The 17096-nt window shown below is 38.5% G+C and overlaps 3 protein-coding genes across 8 annotated transcripts; 2 read left to right on the top strand and 1 right to left on the bottom strand.

The window, feature by feature from the left end:
- The first annotated feature begins 259 nt into the window (after nt 1-259).
- On the top strand, nt 260-1471 carry LOC106297594 (putative NAC domain-containing protein 94). Its single transcript, XM_013733803.1, has 3 exons — nt 260-446; nt 539-876; nt 989-1471. The coding sequence occupies exons 1-3, from the start codon at nt 260-262 to the stop codon at nt 1469-1471; spliced, it is 1008 nt and encodes a 335-aa protein (XP_013589257.1).
- Nucleotides 1472-6743: 5272 nt separating this feature from the next.
- LOC106297593 lies at nt 6744-8275 on the top strand. Its single transcript, XM_013733802.1, has 2 exons — nt 6744-7954; nt 7999-8275. The coding sequence occupies exons 1-2, from the start codon at nt 6744-6746 to the stop codon at nt 8273-8275; spliced, it is 1488 nt and encodes a 495-aa protein (XP_013589256.1).
- Nucleotides 8276-12140: 3865 nt separating this feature from the next.
- On the bottom strand, nt 12141-14342 carry LOC106296650. 6 transcript variants are annotated; one of them, XR_001261267.1, is made up of 4 exons: nt 13261-14342; nt 13060-13152; nt 12819-12944; nt 12141-12732 (listed from the first exon to the last, which is right to left on the bottom strand). XR_001261267.1 is itself a non-coding variant. In XM_013732831.1 (4 exons), the coding sequence occupies exons 2-4, from the start codon at nt 13213-13215 to the stop codon at nt 12600-12602; spliced, it is 399 nt and encodes a 132-aa protein (XP_013588285.1). In that variant the 5' UTR covers nt 13216-14112; nt 14227-14339; the 3' UTR covers nt 12141-12599. The 6 variants fall into 6 exon arrangements, 4 of the variants coding, with proteins under 4 accessions (XP_013588285.1, XP_013588286.1, XP_013588284.1 ...); XR_001261266.1 differs by having other exon boundaries at nt 13076-13152; XM_013732831.1 differs by having other exon boundaries at nt 13076-14112; nt 14227-14339.
- Nucleotides 14343-17096: the final 2754 nt, after the last annotated feature.

Genomic DNA, 17096 nt, shown 5'->3' with positions numbered 1-17096 from the left:
CAGAATATATAAAATGAAGAAAAAAACAAATATCAAGAAACACATACATATCTTTCTTGCAAAACTCTCCACTTCTCCTATGCATAACTTTCTGGTCCAATTATCATTTCCCCATGAACACATTTCTTGTTATCTAAGCAACTTCTTTCTTCTTCTCTTCATGCTCTAAGGCTCTCTCACACACAATTTCTATAAATCTCTACTACTCTCTTCATTCTCTTTTGGTAGATTTATTTAATAATCACAATAGTACTAAATTATGGATAATGAAGAAAGCAACAACGTAGAAAGATTCGATGATGTCGTTTTGCCAGGGTTTAGGTTTCATCCCACAGATGAAGAACTCGTAAGTTTCTATCTGAAACGGAAGGTTCTACACAGATCTCTTCCCTTTGAACTCATCAAGAAAGTCGATATCTACAAATACGATCCGTGGGACCTCCCAAGTAAGCCACAGTGAACTCTGATTTCTAATTTTTCTCCAAACTTATGGAGACTAAAGCCTTGAATACATTTTCTTGAATCAATGTTTAAAAAGAGCTTGCAGCGATGGGGGAGAAAGAGTGGTACTTTTACTGTCCAAGAGACAGGAAATATCGAAACAGCACTAGGCCTAACCGAGTAACTGGAGGTGGATTCTGGAAAGCAACCGGAACTGACCGGCCTATATACTCATTGGACTCCACTCAATGCATCGGTTTGAAGAAGTCGCTTGTGTTCTACCGTGGTCGAGCTGCTAAAGGAATCAAAACCGATTGGATGATGCATGAATTTCGCCTCCCTTCTCTCTCTGACTCTCATCGCTCATCGTCGTATCCCAGTTACAATAACAAGAAGCAACACCATAACATCAACAATAAAGAGATTCCTTCAAGCGTAAGTAACCACACTTACCCTAACTTGCTTTACACGCGGGAGAAATAACCTTTCGTTATGGGTGTTCAAACTTCAAATCATGGTTTGTGTTTGTGTTATTTTTTTTGGGTAGGATGCTTGGGCTATTTGCAGAATATTTAAGAAGACGAACTCAGTATCATCACAAAGAGCAGTCCCACAATCATGGCTTTATCCGGCAATTCCTGAAACCAGCCAATACAACTTAGTGTCACAAACCACAACTCTTTTTGCTTCAACAGACGCTTTCAGCAACATACCAACAAGACAAAACCTTATCTCTTCTCCAGTAGACGAACCCGCAAGCTTCACAGAGTCCGCTGCTGCTTATTTTGCTTCTCAGATGCTCGGAGTTCCGTACAACCTAGCTAGAAACAACGGAACAGGGGATGCTATGTTTCTCAGAAACAGTGAAACAGAGAATGCTCTGTTTCCTAGCAACAATGAGGATAACTACTTCCATAACTTGGCCGGAGGATTGACTCACGAGCTTCCGAATGTAAGATCAATGGTCGAGACTGGTTTTGAGACGACCGCTAGTGAGATGTCGGCGACGTCGTATTCCCCTAACACTTGAGTTGTACTATTACCACTTAGCTAGTGTAGGACATCGCTAATATGTGTTAGTTTTTTTATTATCTTATTAATGTTACTTTGGTTTTGGTTTCTTGGAGACCAAAAAGAAAGAAAAAAAAACTAAGACTTGCTTTGCTTTTTGTAGCCTTCGGCCTTTAGAAGTAACCTAATCTTGGACAATGTAACTTTTGTTTACTTTCTTTATTTGTTAAAAACTTTTGCTTAAGATTATGTCTACTATGATTTCAATATTACACAAAAGTCGAGAACTCAGGATGGCAGAATTGCTCTATGGACATCTCCAATGGTTGTGTCTAGGGATGTTATATAGGGTTATCCAGCCAAGCTAAGCTCTATTTAAAATTAAGCTCAACCTTAAATGAACCCTAACCCTTTTAGAACCCATAAAAAATGTAAAATAGGGTTCAACTCTTTTCAACCTTCTTTAAAACCTTTATCTTTTTTTTTCTTAATGTGAATACGTGTTATATAATCTCTTGCAATTCATATATTAACATAAATCAAAGAAAAATGGTTTTTGATTAAAATATTTCTTGTTTATAATCTGAAAATTCGTGATTACGGTAGAAAAACTTATTTTTGCGATTTTGCTGGAAAACTCACTTTTGCGGTTTTGAAGGAAACCACGATTTTGCGAAAAACTCATATTTGCGGTTTTGGAAAGAAAAAAACTCAATTTTACGGATTTAGCGGAACAACTTGTGTCAATATTAAGTTGTAAATGGAAGTACTAAAATTTTTGGTTAAAGTATTAACAAATTTTTTAATCTTTATATATAACATAAAAATGTCCAAAATTTTAGGGATTGGTGTAGTGTAAATGAGTTTTTGAATAGTGTTTATAGTTGATCCAGTACAGTTTTTATTTTTTTATTATTACTTTATTTTTAAATGATATACCAATCAAAGAAATTTTATTTGTTTTGATTTTTTGGTCATTTTCATGTATCATTGGAGATGGTTAAAATGCCAGTTTAGAAAACCGCAAATATATATTTTTGTTTGAACAACCAAATACTTAATTAAGGCCTTTAAACGGCATTGCAAAGTGAGGATTACAAACCACTGATTTTGCAATGGAATCAGCTCTAGAGTTCAGACTACGAGGAATAACGAAGAAATGAAGAAATGAAAAACAAGATGATTGATATCCAGATTGAGTCCGTAGATCTCCACAGGGTGTAGCTTCGAGATGAATGCGTTGATTAGCTTTTGATTAGAAACTGCAATCATTGCATATATGAAGATGATCACCGATTTTTCTCAAATGAATGTAAAGTCTCGAAATTATCTAAATAGACGTGTCTCTATTTTTTTATCTGATTAATGTCTTCAAATCCACTATAAATGTAAAAACCTACAATTCTATACGTCAAGAAAAAAGATATTTGAGAAAGAGGATAATTTTTTGGTGAAGAAAAATATTATTTTTTTCCGTTACAAGTAGCAAACCAAAATCAAGGTTTCAACACACGATAAAAAAATTGGTCAGGTTATACCGTTTAAATGGAAACATGCAGAACAATTGCGGTGCAGTTATAATAGTAACAAAAGCATTGGTTTTGGTTTTATTTATATTTATTCTATTCATTTATTCATCTGTGATTTATGTAACAAATTTCATATCTGAATAAATCCACCTGCTAGGTTTAGAGTTAGAAATAAGGTTACGAGGGATTAGCCCAAAATATAGATACGCTAAGGTGATAAAGATTTTCTTCAAGGAATTGCTATTAATGCTTGTGTTCTAGACTAGCTAACTAGAACCATGAACTTAGGATAATTAGGCGCAAGCGAAAGTATGGTCTTTTACTTGAATTGATCCCCTTGAGCTAGGATTGTTAGAAATAAGCGACAACTTATTTAGTCAAACTAGTGAACCTATTGAACAGCTCGATAACACTTGCCTAGGTAAACATTGAGTGACGCTAGTCACATAGAGTCAATCGACGTTCAAACTATATCAACAAGCGACGGCTGAGATATGGACTTGGTCAATAGGATTTATTCGCACGCGGAACCTGGAATACTTTGCAATTAGAATTCTTGTTCTAGGATTCATAACCTTATCATCTATATCATTATAATCATGATTACCTGAAACCCTAAGTCTAGTAACCTTCTTTCCATCAAACAACTAATCAATCAACTGAACAACCACCTTGTTCACTCTGTTTACTTTATTTACTGCTTTCATACTTGTTTACCTATCTTAATCGCGATTGATTGAGTTTATTGTGTGTTCACGCTCCATGCACTACAATTGAACCTCTTATTTGAGAGAGTAAAATCACTCCTTAGGATAATTTGAGTGATATCAAATTGCCTCTTGCCGACTTTATACATAGTACATATAGTTTTTAAGCCATTGTTTACGCTAAGACACTTTTAGAGAGACCATTACTTTCATATAGAAGTTGTATTGTTCCTAGAGTTTTGGAGAGAATATAAGAAAACTCCAGAGATTTGACTAGAACTCCAATATTTTTTACTCTTATCTTTTTTTGTCGGGCTTTTTTACTCTATCTATTTAATGCAATACATTCAGTTTATCTTTGTGTGTTTGTTTTATTATGTCAGAGTAGTTGCCTTGTTAGATTTAGGATTATTGGATTTGATGAATTTATAAAACATAGAACTGCTAGTGTGATTTGATTGGATCCTTTACAGAATTGGTCTTTTTGCTTGTATGCTAGAGTAGCTAACTAGAAATTTTAACACATGATAATCGACAACCGCGAGAGTGGGTTCGATTCCTTAAAATAATTATTCTAAAGCCGCGAACAATTTTTTTCATCAAAAGAGTTGTTTCATCAAAATCGCAAAACGAGTTTTCCCACCAAAACCGCAAAATAAGTTGTTTCACTAAATACATAAAATTGAGTGTGTTTTTTTGCCAAAACCGCAAAAAAAAGTTTTTCCAAAAAAATCGAGTTTTCCACCAAAACCGTAAAACTGAGTTTTCACACAAAATAACAAAATAGTTTTTTTCTGCCGTAAACACAAACTTTCAGATTATAAAACAAGAAATATTTTAATCAAAAATCCTTTTTCTATTTATGTTAATATATGAATTAATATATTTTGTAAAAGATTATTTAACATGTATTCACATTTTTTAAAAAAAGAGAAAGGGTTTAAATAGGGTTGAAGGGTTGAAAAGGGGTCAACCCTATTTTAAATTTTTATAGGTTCTAAAAGGGCTAGGGTTGATTCTTGTCTAGTGAGGCTATTGTTTCAGACGGTAGTATACCACATATGGAGGGAGCGGAATGGAAGGAGACATCAAAAGAGGCAGGACATCAACAAAACAAATGCACAGTCTCATTGATAAGGCCATGAGGAATAGGATATGTTCTCTAAAGTATCGATCAGATCACAAGCTGGGTAAGTTACTCCAGCGATGGTTTCAGCTTACGGCTTAGAATCTGTTTTTTTCGTACTACACAATAGAGATCTCCTACATAGTAGGTGACTGATATGTACATAACATTATTTTTGATAGATCAATAAATTTGAAATTTCATCAAAAAAAAAGTTGCTAGGGTTCATTTAGGGTTGAGCATAAGTTTTAATAGGTCTGGGCTACGCTGGGTAACCCTATATAAAATCCCAAGTTGTAGCTGTAAAATTGTAATTGTAGAGTTCGTTTTTTGCAGAGACTTTTGATGTTGTTAAGTTTGTTATAGTTGTAAACTATAGACTGAAGATATTTTAAAATAAAATATCAGAAAATGTGATGTATATATAGAATAATTATATTTTATTAATTAAAATAATTTATATTTTTATTTCTTATAAATTATCAAAGTTTGTTGTTATTCATAATGTGATATGTAACTATTTCAATAGTTTTTAAAACACCCAAAATTAAATTAAAATATTTATAGATGTTTTATTATGATTTTCTAATTTTTTTGATATGATCGATTATTTTTTTCATTTTACAGATTTTATAGCATATAAAAAAGATGTAGGTTTTTTGCCTAATCCAGAGCAGAGTAACCTCCCCTCTCAGATTTTTTTGAGTTAGCCATAGGTAAGAAAGATGCCCACTCTTTTGAAAATAGATAGAAAAAAAGTTTGCTTTATCTGGGATGGAAGCTTTGCGAATAGGTAAATGTAATATTCTGTTTTAAAATAAAGCCTACCAAATTAATTACATTAATAATATCTATCTTATTAAGTGATCGTCTACTTTTAGTAATATTTGTTAAGATAATGATCATTTTTTCAAGTGATTACCAATAAATTGATTTATGTATTGGTATGGTAATCTTCTATATTTGCCGATTATATTTGAAAAAAAAAATCAATTACTGCTTTGATCAGAAAAAAAATAAACTACTACATTGGAGCAAAACGAACATGTTTTTAAGCTAAGTAGTCACTTATACTTAAATTACAAAAACATTTAATGAAGAAAGCAAAGACGGTTGAAATCCAATGGCAAAACTTGTAATATTTAAGATGAATTAAGGGTTATTCTCCAAATGTACTTCAGTTTTAGTAGTATAGATTTTGGTTATTTTTACCCTTTTGAGTTATATTTATTGGAAATTTTTTGTTAGGGTCATCCTAAGAATTTCACTTTAAATTCTATTATTTTGTAATAAAATTGTTAAATCAGATAGAAGTTATGTTGTTGAGATGCATTGTGATTTTGATAAGTCTTAGGTTCAATTCTCTATAAATGCAAAATATTTTTTTTTAACTAAACACCAAAACAACGTCATTTGAATATGATCGATTAAAAATAAAGAAAATGATAAATCAAAGTAACAGAGGATAATTAATAACGACAATAACATATTATTGCGCAAAATAAACAGATTGGGTATGACAGCTCCAAAGGTAATCAAAGAAGCGAGCAAGAGGAAGCCTGGAAGACCACCGGGCAAACGTACAGTGCAAGGAAGTCCAAAGCTGATCAGAGGATCCACTTCAAAAAAGAGGAAAACTCACCAAGATAAGCCAACTGCCACCAGAAGAAAACTTAACCAGGACAGTGCTCAAGGAAGCCCGCAAAAATCAAAGTCAAAACCTTCCTCATCACGGGGTTCCCGAGGGGTGGTAGGAAGAACAGAGTCTCAATCCAACTCGGAGGATCAGCCCATATGCAGCCTGATACCGGCGTCATCAAGACGGCGTAGGATGGATTTTCAAAATCCATCTACTCCCATTCCTTAAAAGTGGCGAGCTGGAACTGTCAGGGGTTGGGGAATCTCCGGACAGTTCGACGTCTAAAAGAGATGAAGAGGGACATCTCTCCAGACATTCTATTCCTTATGGAAACTAAAAACCCCGACAGCTTTGTCGCAAAGAAGACGGACAAGCTGAAGTATGAAAACAGAGTGTTGGTAACGCCGGTGGGCCACGGGGCTGGGGGATTGGCGCTACTTTGGAAGCAGGAAATCAACCTTCAAATTATCTCTACTTCTGCAAACTGTATTGATACCTGTATTATCTTTGAAGGAAAAAAAAATTTCGCCTCCTTTGTTTACGGTGATACTGACAGAAACCGAAGAAAAGAATTGTGGGATCAATTGATCGACGTAAATGCGGCTCGAGAAGCACCCTGGTTTCTAACCGGTGACTTTAATGACCTACTCAACAATGCAGAAAAAGATGGAGGGGTGACTCGCTCTGAAGCTTCCTTTACAGACCTGAGAACTTTCTTCTCCGAAGGTGACCTATTTGATTTACAATACTCGGGAGATTTCCTGTCATGGAGAGGGAAACGTGGTGATGATTTGGTCCGCTGTAGACTAGATCGCGCAGTAGCGAACAGTGATTGGGCTGAGCTATTTCCGACGGCAAGATCACTATATCTGGCCTTTGAAGGATCAAATCACAAACCATTACTATCCTGCTTTGAGCCAGAGAAGAGGAAGCGACGAGGATTGTTCCGTTATGACCGACGGCTAAAGAACAACCCGGAAGTAAAAGACTTGGTAGCCAAGACATGGAAGAGTGGGTCTTTTAGAACTGTCAATGACAGAATCTCAGCAATGAGATCAGTCCTAATTGGATGGAGCAGGCAACATGCCCTGAACAGTAGAGCCCGTATCAAAGAGAAGAAGTATCAACTGGATCAAGCACTAACGGATCCTGTAAATGATACAGAGCTGATAACAAAAGTGACTAAGGAACTTGATGAGGCATATGCAGCTGAGGAGAGCTATTGGCAACAAAGGAGCAGGCAGCTATGGCTAAGCCTAGGAGATAGAAACACCGGCTACTTTCACGCTGTGTCCAAGAACCGGAAACGAGTCAATGCCTTTTCGGTTATTGAGAACTCAGAAGGAGAACCGGTTTATCAGGAAGATCAAATTGGGAGAGTTATTGTAGACTACTTCCAGCGGCTGTTCACATCAATGGGAGGAGACAGAGAGGAAACTGTGAACTACGCCCTATCCCCTATGATCACGGCAGAGACAAACGAAGAGTTAATCCGCATACCGTCTGCACTGGAAATTATGGAGGCAGTCTTCTCTGTTCATGCAGACAAAGCCCCGGGACCGGATGGCTTCTCGGCCAGCTTTTTCATACGAATTGGGAAAACATAGGAGCGGAAATAGTGAAGGAAATCCAGGAGTTTTTCGTGACGGACAAACTGCCAGACAAGATCAACGAAACCCATATCCGACTTATTCCGAAGATACAAAGCCCGAAGACGGTTGCTGAGTACAGGCCCATCGCCTTATGCAATGTCTACTACAAGATCATCTCCAAGATCTTGACCAAGAGGCTGCAGCCACTGTTATCAGGTATCATCTCATAGAATCAGTCCGCCTTTGTCCCGGGCCGAGCAATATCGGACAATGTCCTCATCACCGATGAAGTCCTTCACTACCTAAAGACATCTAAGGCAGAGAAGAGAGTGGCTATGGCGGTTAAAACCGATATGAGTAAAGCCTATGATAGGCTCGAATGGGACTTCATCAAATTGGTACTTCAGCGCTTCGGCTTTCATCCGAAGTGGATCAACTGGATCATGCAGTGTGTCTCTACAGTTACTTACTCCTTCCTCATTAACGGCTCGCCTAGAGGAAGAGTCACACCGAGTAGAGGTATCCGTCAAGGAGACCCTCTCTCACCATACATCTTTATTTTGTGTAGTGAGGTTCTCTCGGGTCTATGTAACAAAGCGCAAGAGGACGGAACCCTTAAAGGAGTCCGTGTAGCACGAGGGTGTCCTCGTCTCCACCATCTCCTCTTCGCCGATGACACAATGTTCTTCCTTCGAGCAAGCAAGGAAAGTGGAGAGGCTCTATGCCGGTTATTGAAGCGCTATGAAGAGGCTTCCGGACAGTCAATTAACACTGAAAAATCCTCGATCAATTTCTCTAGACACGCCCCGGGAGCTCTAAAAACGGCTGTCAAAGACGCTCTCTCGATCCAGAAAGAGGGAGGTATCGGAAAATATCTCGGGCTTCCAGAGCTGTTCGGAAGGAAAAAGAGAGACTTATTCTCATCATTAGTGGACCGCATAAAGCAAAAGGCCTGCGGGTGGTCAAACCGTTTCTTATCGACAGCCGGGAAGATGACTATGCTCACAAGTGTGTTATCCCCCATTCCGTCACACGCTATGTTTTGTTTCCAACTTCTGATATCTCTGTGTAAGAGAATTCAATCAGCGTTAACACGCTTCTGGTGGGACACGAACATGGGAGACAAGAAGATGGCATGGATTGCTTGGTCTAAGCTGGTGCAACCCAAGGAAAGTGGAGGTTTAAACTTCAGAGACATTCAGAGCTTTAATGAAGCGTTCCTTGCAAAATTAAGTTGGAGGCTCATCAATCGTCCCGACTCCCTACTTGGCTGAGTCCTGTTTGGGAAGTATTGCAACTCCGAAAGCTTCTTAGAGTGCTCAGAGAAAACGGCAATCTCCCATGGATGGAGGGGGATTCTAATTGGTCGCGATATCATCATCAACTCTGCAGGCTGGGAAGTAGGCAATGGCTCCAGCATCAACATCTGGGAAAAACCATGGCTCAGTTGCTCCACACCGCTGAGACCTATGGGGCCACCACCGAGAGAATTCTCCCAGCTCACAGTGTCGGATCTCATGCTCCCGGACCGAAATGAGTGGGATACTGATATGATCCAGCGAGTGCTTCCTTTCGAGGAACAGAGAATCCTAGCCATTAAGCCAAGTTTAACCGGGGCTCCGGATAAACTCTCTTGGCTGAGCACGGATACAGGAGATTACTCGACAAAAACCGGATACAAAGCAGTCCTTTTCTCTCGAAGTGTAGAGGATGCAGGGAGTATAGAGGATGGATCTTTCGATTGGAAGAAGAGTGTTTGGAAGCTTCAAACAACACCGATGATCAAGTTGTTCATCTGGAAAGCTCTTCATGGAGCATTACCCGTTAGCGAAGCTCTCAAAGCCAGGGGAATCAACACTGATGGACAATGCAAATGATGTAATATGCCTGAATCTATTGATCATCTGCTCTTTCACTGCTCCTATGCTAGACAGGTTTGGGAATCAGCCCCTGTCTCCCCAAGCATTGAGTACAGTGGATCCATAGATTTAAGGAGCAACTGGAGTAGCTTCTGCTCAAGAAAGAGTTTGCCACCAACTGGAGTTTCTACAGGAGCTTTGGCTCCTTGGATCACATGGCAGCTATGGTTAGCTCGGAATAAGCTCGTATTTGAAGGGAAAATCATCACTGTGGAAGAAACTATTTCCATAGCATCTGCATGCGCCAAAGAATGGATCTCGTGCCAAAATCAGGTGAAAAATGCAAAGCAAGCGATACCAACTAGACCTCCCTTGCAACCGGAATGCGCCTTGGTGAGAACCGACGCGGCTTGGAGTGAAACCTTAAAAATTGCAGGGCTAGGTTGGACAACTAGACGCCAAGAGAGAGACTTTCCATTCGCGACCACAATACATCACGTAGAGTCTCCACTTGCAGCAGAAGGATTGGATATGAGGGAAGCTCTCCTGAAATGCAGAGAAATTGGCCTGTCAAAGCTCAGATGTGAATCGGATTCTGCTATCTTGATCAAAGCCATAAATTTGCGCTCCCCACTGGTTGGTTTGTATGGGATTTTAGCTGACATTTACTCTATTGCATCCTCCTTTGAATCCATTTCGTTTACCTGAATCTCGCGTGAGAGAAACAGTGTTGCGGATGGATTGGCAAAGAATGTTTTTATCATCGGAGCTGACCATTATGGCAGCAAAAAACTCTGTTTAAGTACGTTTGAATTAATAGAAGTTGTGTGTCAAAAAAAAAAAAAACAGATTGGGTATGAAATTTAAATCTTATAATAAATGAGGTATGTTTTTGAAGCGCTATATACTCTACGTATAGATTGAATATATTTTGGGTAGGTTATGGCCGTTTTTCCATCCAATCACAAACACTTGATTTTACGTCTCAACTCCAAACATACATGCCCGAAGATGATGTGGTCATAGAACCATTTCATCATAGAGCAAGTTCTAACTTAGAATTGTCTACTAGCTGGGTCATAGAAAATGGCATAGCCTAGACATTAAATACCCAAACATGACAAATTAGCCTCAATTTGCCACAATTTTTTTTGTGGCTGAAGAAATTAGTGATAAATATTTTAAAAATGTTTGTCACGATTGCAAATCATGACTAATTTGTGATCATTCCGCCAAAATACGTCTCACCAATCAGCCGAGTAAAATTGTGCTTTTTTACATTACTAAAACTATCTTCGGGTTAAAGATTAAAAAAAATAAGAGAACCCCATGGTTCAAATTTGATAAAACGTCAAACAACCTCGGGCTTTAAGACAACGAACGACCTTCAGGTTAGTATTCTACAAAGCTTGTATAACCCCAGGTTTAAAATAGCGAATACGACTTACCTCCAAGAACTGAGCATCAACTCCTTAGAATTTAGAGGTTCTCAAGGATAGAAACTTCAAATCCTCAGGGATCTAATCTACATTTCCTTTCGGCTTACAAGGACCCATGAATAATATCTACAGATTATTAGTGATCGAAGTCTTCACTCCTGCTAACCTTCGCACTGGCGGAGCTAGGTGAGGAGTCCCTGCCCCATTATTATTATTTTTCCGCTAATTTTGTATATAATTTTCAGTAATGCCTCTGATGAAAATTTGAATTTGTAACTATATTACTAGTGTTTTAAAGTTTTGCTCCGGGTGAAAACTAATCCTAGATCCGCCACTGAACCTTCGGTTTTTTTAAAGTAAAACCCACAGATCCTCCGAGCTCCTAAGAATAGAATACCTAAATCCCCATGGATCAGGGCACAAAGTCTTCAAAGCCTCTGGGTTTCGAAGAATATTTGACATGATCATCCAGATTTTACATTCCCGATGGCTCCAGATCGTGTGACCAAAATATGGCTTGAATTCTTTTCTTTGTGAACCTAGCCAGATCACAAACTACCTGATAAAGTCGACTAGCTTCGAAAGATCGGGCTACTCATTGAAGATCCGATATTTTTTGCAAAGGAAAGAATGTCTAATCTCCACTGGTTTTTTATCATAAAAAAGGTCATTTCCTTCTTTGGAAATATTACAAAGAAAGAACAGAATCAAGTCAAATAAGAAAGCCCACTGGAAGCAGGAAGAGATAAAATACACATAGAAATAGGATTGCGAACAACTGCCAAATAAGCCAGGAGTAAACGAAAGTAAAATTCTATACATAAAGTGTAAGCATGGACGGTTCTCAGAAATAAAAAAAGGGTCATCAGAGGACAAAATAATCCAAACACCAGAAATTAAAACAGAATAACAAGATAAGGTGATCAGCGAGACAGGTCTTCAATGGGCACCGATCTTCTGTCAGGAATCCACATAGGAGAAAGCCCTCCTCAGTCATCATCAACCCCCATAATCAGTTGGTACTGGTGAAATTCTTCCTTGGGCTTCCAATGCTCAACTCGTTTGTCCAGCCACACATGTATAAGTTCCCAGAGAGCCATCACCCTCACCCTCTGGAACGTTAACATTTGGTGCCTAATCAAAGATTGAACCTTCAGCTGAAGAAAGAGGCTTTCGCTCTGCAACTTACCCCGCTCAGAACCTTTACCAACACCTCATAACTCACAGCGGCAGGATCTCATAACCTCCCAATGATTTTATTCCTTCGGATCAGAAATTGGAAAGACAGGAGCATCCACAATGGTATAACATGGATGAGAACGTCTCCTCAAGACCATCATCTTCTGATATTCCTCGAACACATCCACCACAGGAACTTCCACCCTATTCCTTGTAAAAAGAAAGGTAAAAAAAAAAGAAGAAGAGGTGAACGACTTCCAGCAAGATAATGGTAGCCACCAGAAAAAAAAACTTACCCCAAATACGACAGTGAAACAAAACCTCCCGACTCACCAAGAAAGAAACATGTCTCAACCTCCTCACAATGGTCAATGCGTCCTTCACCGATGCTTCCCAATCGAATGATACTGGTTGGGAGATAGCTGATGCAAGGATACACATAAATCATGAGTTACATAAACAATAAATAACTTGGCATCAAAAATCTCGCCTACACGACACCAAAACAAGGGGAAGCTAGCTGGAATCTCTATTGACCTTCATGAACATATACCTCCTATTCCATCGATTCCCAAAGGGCATTCTGTATTTGGTACCCTTCAACGGTTCTTCATCGATCAGTTGGCCATCCTGGAAACGAATTTGATAGAATCCATTCCAATTAGTTAGAGGAGTAAAATAATGTGCACACATGATTTCATGCACGCCAAAGTATATGCCATGAAGCTATCTTAGCACCTGGATCGCAATTAAAGTTCAACAAGCCAGAGGATCGATTTGTGAAGGAGAAATATCAATATATAACAAAACTTCTGCTACCAAAGTTGGTACTTCCCCCTCTGAAACCTGCCTCAAAGAAAGTCTCATAGAACAATTTCATCTGCTCTTCCATCAAAAACCCGCTCAAACATAGATAGACTCCAGAGTTCCACCTCAAAAGGTAAGGAGGATTTGCCCTGAATTTCAGAAACCTATTCTTCTACAATCTCTAAACAGGGACCGGCTCCCTCAAAACCTTGGGGGTGATAGCGTCTCAAGGGAGCCACTGGAACAGCTTCCTGATCAAGCCTCCTTATCAACTTCAGGAGCATCATCCCATGTAGGACTAGGAGAGGAAAATGGACTACCAAAAAGTTGCATGGGCTTCATACGACCGCTCAGAAAAGAAGTAGGAAAAGAAGAATGATTTGGATACTCCTCCATCCTTTTGAAGCTAGGAAGAACAAAAAATTCATCCAAGATACGCTGCCAGCAAAAAAAAAGAAAGAAAGATAGCCCTTTTCTAATAACATAAATAAGTCAAGTTTTCTCCCATTGAGGAAATCGGATTTCAATGGTCATAATGACTAGATCTCATCAACAGGGAAATGAAATCCCCTAAGGGGATTCAAATAATCAACCAGAGTGGATTTCACAAACAAGAAATCTCCCTCCTACAAGTTCCATGCTCCGACCTTCAAACTAGAAATCCCTGCTTCCGAGTAAGACGATGAACTTTCCTCAGCACTAAACTAACCTTCTCTGGTCTTCCTCGTGTGTGTGTACTTCTTGAGAATCCCCTGCTTGGATCTTTGGAGGACATTGGCAGATCTACACGATCATTATCAGTTAGATAAAAATGTATGTGCATTAATTGTAGCATCCTACTAATTGATTCCGGGTTCAGGCCAGGATCCATCTACAAGATTTGGAAAAACAAAGTACCCACTGAAGTACATCGAGAATTCCTTTACCGGATTCGACCATGTGCCATTCGTGTCAGGATATCGTTAGGTTATGTACCTAGAAGGATATGTGCCTCTCAGACCACAAGCCCCCAAGGCCCGCGCCAAAAAACAGATCTTGTCAATCATTTTTTTTTTCTTTTTTCTAGGCCCAAAGACTAATCACCAAGAGACCCATAGAAATCCGGATTTTCTTGTCACTTAAGGCGTCTATGAATGGAAAAAGAGAATCGAACCCAGGACGGAAGCTCCAACTGGAACCCCTTTACCACTAGGCCAAGACCACTTGGTTGTCAATCATTCATCATTGAAATGCGAATTCAGGATTATGATTATGAATCCCTCAGGACCATGTGATCTTATTTGGCTCAGAGCTTAAATCACCTAAGGAATAACATATATCCTTTGACTACTCATGACTACTCATGGCTAGATATCTACTATTGGGTTCCTACATAGTCTAGGCCAAAATAATCCCGAAAAACCTAAAAAAACGACGTCTTGCTCCTAATATTTATAGACATGCTGAGAAGGTACGACTGTGGTCAACCAAAGTGCACATGTTATCTCTCAATGTCACCCATGAAATCGAAAGATAAAGAGAAAACTGTTGGAAGTAACTAATTTAAGGAGCCATTACTCCTTGTTCCGAGCATGACGCCAATTTTTAATTTCTGCCTAAACAAATTATGCCTTCAGAGCCGGATTCATTCATGCTTCTGGGTAACATAGAAAACTTTTAATAAATTGATTTTTTTCATATTTCAAGATACGGAAAAGTTTAACCTTATTTTCGACTAAAGACATTAAGATAATGGAGATAAAACAACTATCTACCCTCATAGAGAAAAGGATGAGTACAAAATAGGGGTGGGCGTTCGGGTACCTGTTCGGGTTCGGATTGGGTATTTCAGATTTTCGGGTTTTTCGGTATAGAGGTATAGAACCCGTTCGGGTATTTCTGTATTTCGCGTCAGGTTACGAAGACCAAAAAAATGTTTACAGCTTATTTATGAAATAATATAAAGTGAAAAAAGAGAAAATTAAACTTGTTTGATTTGGTCAAAAGTATTTTCATTTTAGCCAAATAAATGTTACCGTCTAGGAGGCATCACAAGGTGGGCGTTCGGGTTCGGATCGGGTATTTCAGATTTTCGGGTATTTCGGTATAGAGATGTAAAACCCGTTCGGATATTTCTGAACTTCGGATCGGGTTCGGGTATTTTTAGTTTGGATTCGGTTATTCCGGATCGGGTTCGGATAAATATTTAGATTTTGAAAAAAAAATTAAATTTTTCATTTCTCAAATTTTTTGTATTTAAAAAATATAACTTTCACTTAACTAATTTTTTATTTTTAATAGATTGAATGGTTAATAGATTTGGACGTAACATTTTGAAACTAAAAACACATTAATTTGGTTATTTTTAAAAACTTTTGGATGTAACTTTTTGTTAATTCTTGAAATAAAAAGTTTGACATGCGTTTTAAGTGAGTAGCAAATCATTTTCTCCGTAATTCTATGTATTGTAAACGCCGGAAAACCAGACTGACATAAAAGATAAAATAAAAGCGATGTTAAGAAAATAGACGAATGTAAAAGACGAATACAAGAACGAAAAGAAATCGTATTCGCAAAGAGACATGGAGTCGAGATATGATCTCTTTCCTTAACTCAAAATATTCGCTCCGTTAGTGAGACGGGATTGTACGAATATAGAGTCCCAGGATACAACCATGGCAGACGAATCACGGCTCACTCGTGATCGCCCTATCGAACTATAAACTCTACGAAACACTCTCGTATTTACGACTTACGGTAAGGGATTTTGCTGTTGGTTTTGATGGGAAAAAAAGTTAAACAATGAAGGAAGAGGAGAGACGATATTTAAGGAGACGGAGAAGACCCACTTCCCGCAACAGCTGCTGCACATGGGCGAGAATCTCGCGGAGATCGAGGAAACTTGAGTTCCGAAACTTCTTCCTCAAGACTCTCTCTATCTTGTTTAAAACTTTCGAGAGGATAAAATGCATGACGTTTTTATTTTCTAAACAAACTACTTGTCGTTTTAAATTAAAATGAATGTCGTTTTTTTCCAAATTAAATGGCAAAACGTTGAGCTTAACTTAGTCCAAAAAGAATATTCTTATTGGGCCGGAGGCCCTCCACCAAGACCCAAGACCCAAGCCCAAGCCCAAGCTCACGCCCACGCCGAGCCGAGCCGGCCGGACGGCGGCGGTGGCGCGCACGTGGGGAGCCATCCTCTCTTCTGAAGCCGTTTACACACTATGTGCTTTAGACTTTTTTATTCTTCTCTGTTATGTTCCTCATAGGCGATGTGGATGTTTCTCATTTCTCTTCACTCTTACCTTTTATTATTTTAGCCAATTGGGCTTGATAATTTAGGTCCAACAATCCTCCACATGAATAGAAATGACTCTAAACATATGCAGACTAAATGCAGACTCAATAGACTCTAAAAAACTATACTTATTCTAATCATGACTAGATTTGACAGACTTATCGAGAGTGTTTGCGAAAAATTCACTGTGTTTGAGTTGGTGGCATTTTTAAGCCTTGAACCACTCATAGTTAATATCTGTCGGGTTTACTTTACCAGAAGGTGAACATGATGTCTTGAACCAACCGGTGTTTTATGTAGACCGAGACAACAGGCATAACGCAGCTTCATTTTCTCGTAGAACTTAGTTTTCTATTGTGTTCATTGTGGCCCTGACCTATTCCTTGTTTTCATGAGTGAGCTTACAGAATATAGCCTTGCATTCATTCTCCTAGAAACGGCCCCATTTCACACTCATTAGGTGATTGACCATGAAAAATATTGAGTA

This window comes from Brassica oleracea, chromosome C6, assembly GCF_000695525.1.
Source record: "Brassica oleracea var. oleracea cultivar TO1000 chromosome C6, BOL, whole genome shotgun sequence".
In the NCBI taxonomy this organism is placed as follows: domain Eukaryota; kingdom Viridiplantae; phylum Streptophyta; class Magnoliopsida; order Brassicales; family Brassicaceae; genus Brassica; species Brassica oleracea.
Note: the sequence above shows the minus strand (reverse complement) of the source record. Positions and strands in the feature narration are given on the sequence as shown.

What these genes read in the sequence shown, in the direction of transcription:
- LOC106297594 (XM_013733803.1), top strand. Translation starts at nt 260, where the DNA reads ATGGATAATGAAGAAAGCAACAACGTAGAAAGATTCGATGATGTCGTT. An exon ending in CGATCCGTGGGACCTCCCAA is followed by an intron (nt 447 to 538) that starts GTAAGCCACAGT and finishes ATGTTTAAAAAG; the next exon opens with AGCTTGCAGCGATGGGGGAG. An exon ending in ATAAAGAGATTCCTTCAAGC is followed by an intron (nt 877 to 988) that starts GTAAGTAACCAC and finishes TTTTTTGGGTAG; the next exon opens with GATGCTTGGGCTATTTGCAG.
- LOC106297593 (XM_013733802.1), top strand. Translation starts at nt 6,744, where the DNA reads ATGAAGAGGGACATCTCTCCAGACATTCTATTCCTTATGGAAACTAAA. An exon ending in GAAGAGTTAATCCGCATACC is followed by an intron (nt 7,955 to 7,998) that starts GTCTGCACTGGA and finishes CTGTTCATGCAG; the next exon opens with ACAAAGCCCCGGGACCGGAT.
- LOC106296650 (XM_013732830.1), bottom strand. Translation starts at nt 13,215, where the DNA reads ATGTGTGCACATTATTTTACTCCTCTAACTAATTGGAATGGATTCTAT. An exon ending in GGGAATCGATGGAATAGGAG is followed by an intron (nt 12,945 to 13,075) that starts GTATATGTTCAT and finishes TCCTTGCATCAG; the next exon opens with CTATCTCCCAACCAGTATCA. An exon ending in GTTTCACTGTCGTATTTGGG is followed by an intron (nt 12,733 to 12,818) that starts GTAAGTTTTTTT and finishes TCTTTTTACAAG; the next exon opens with GAATAGGGTGGAAGTTCCTG.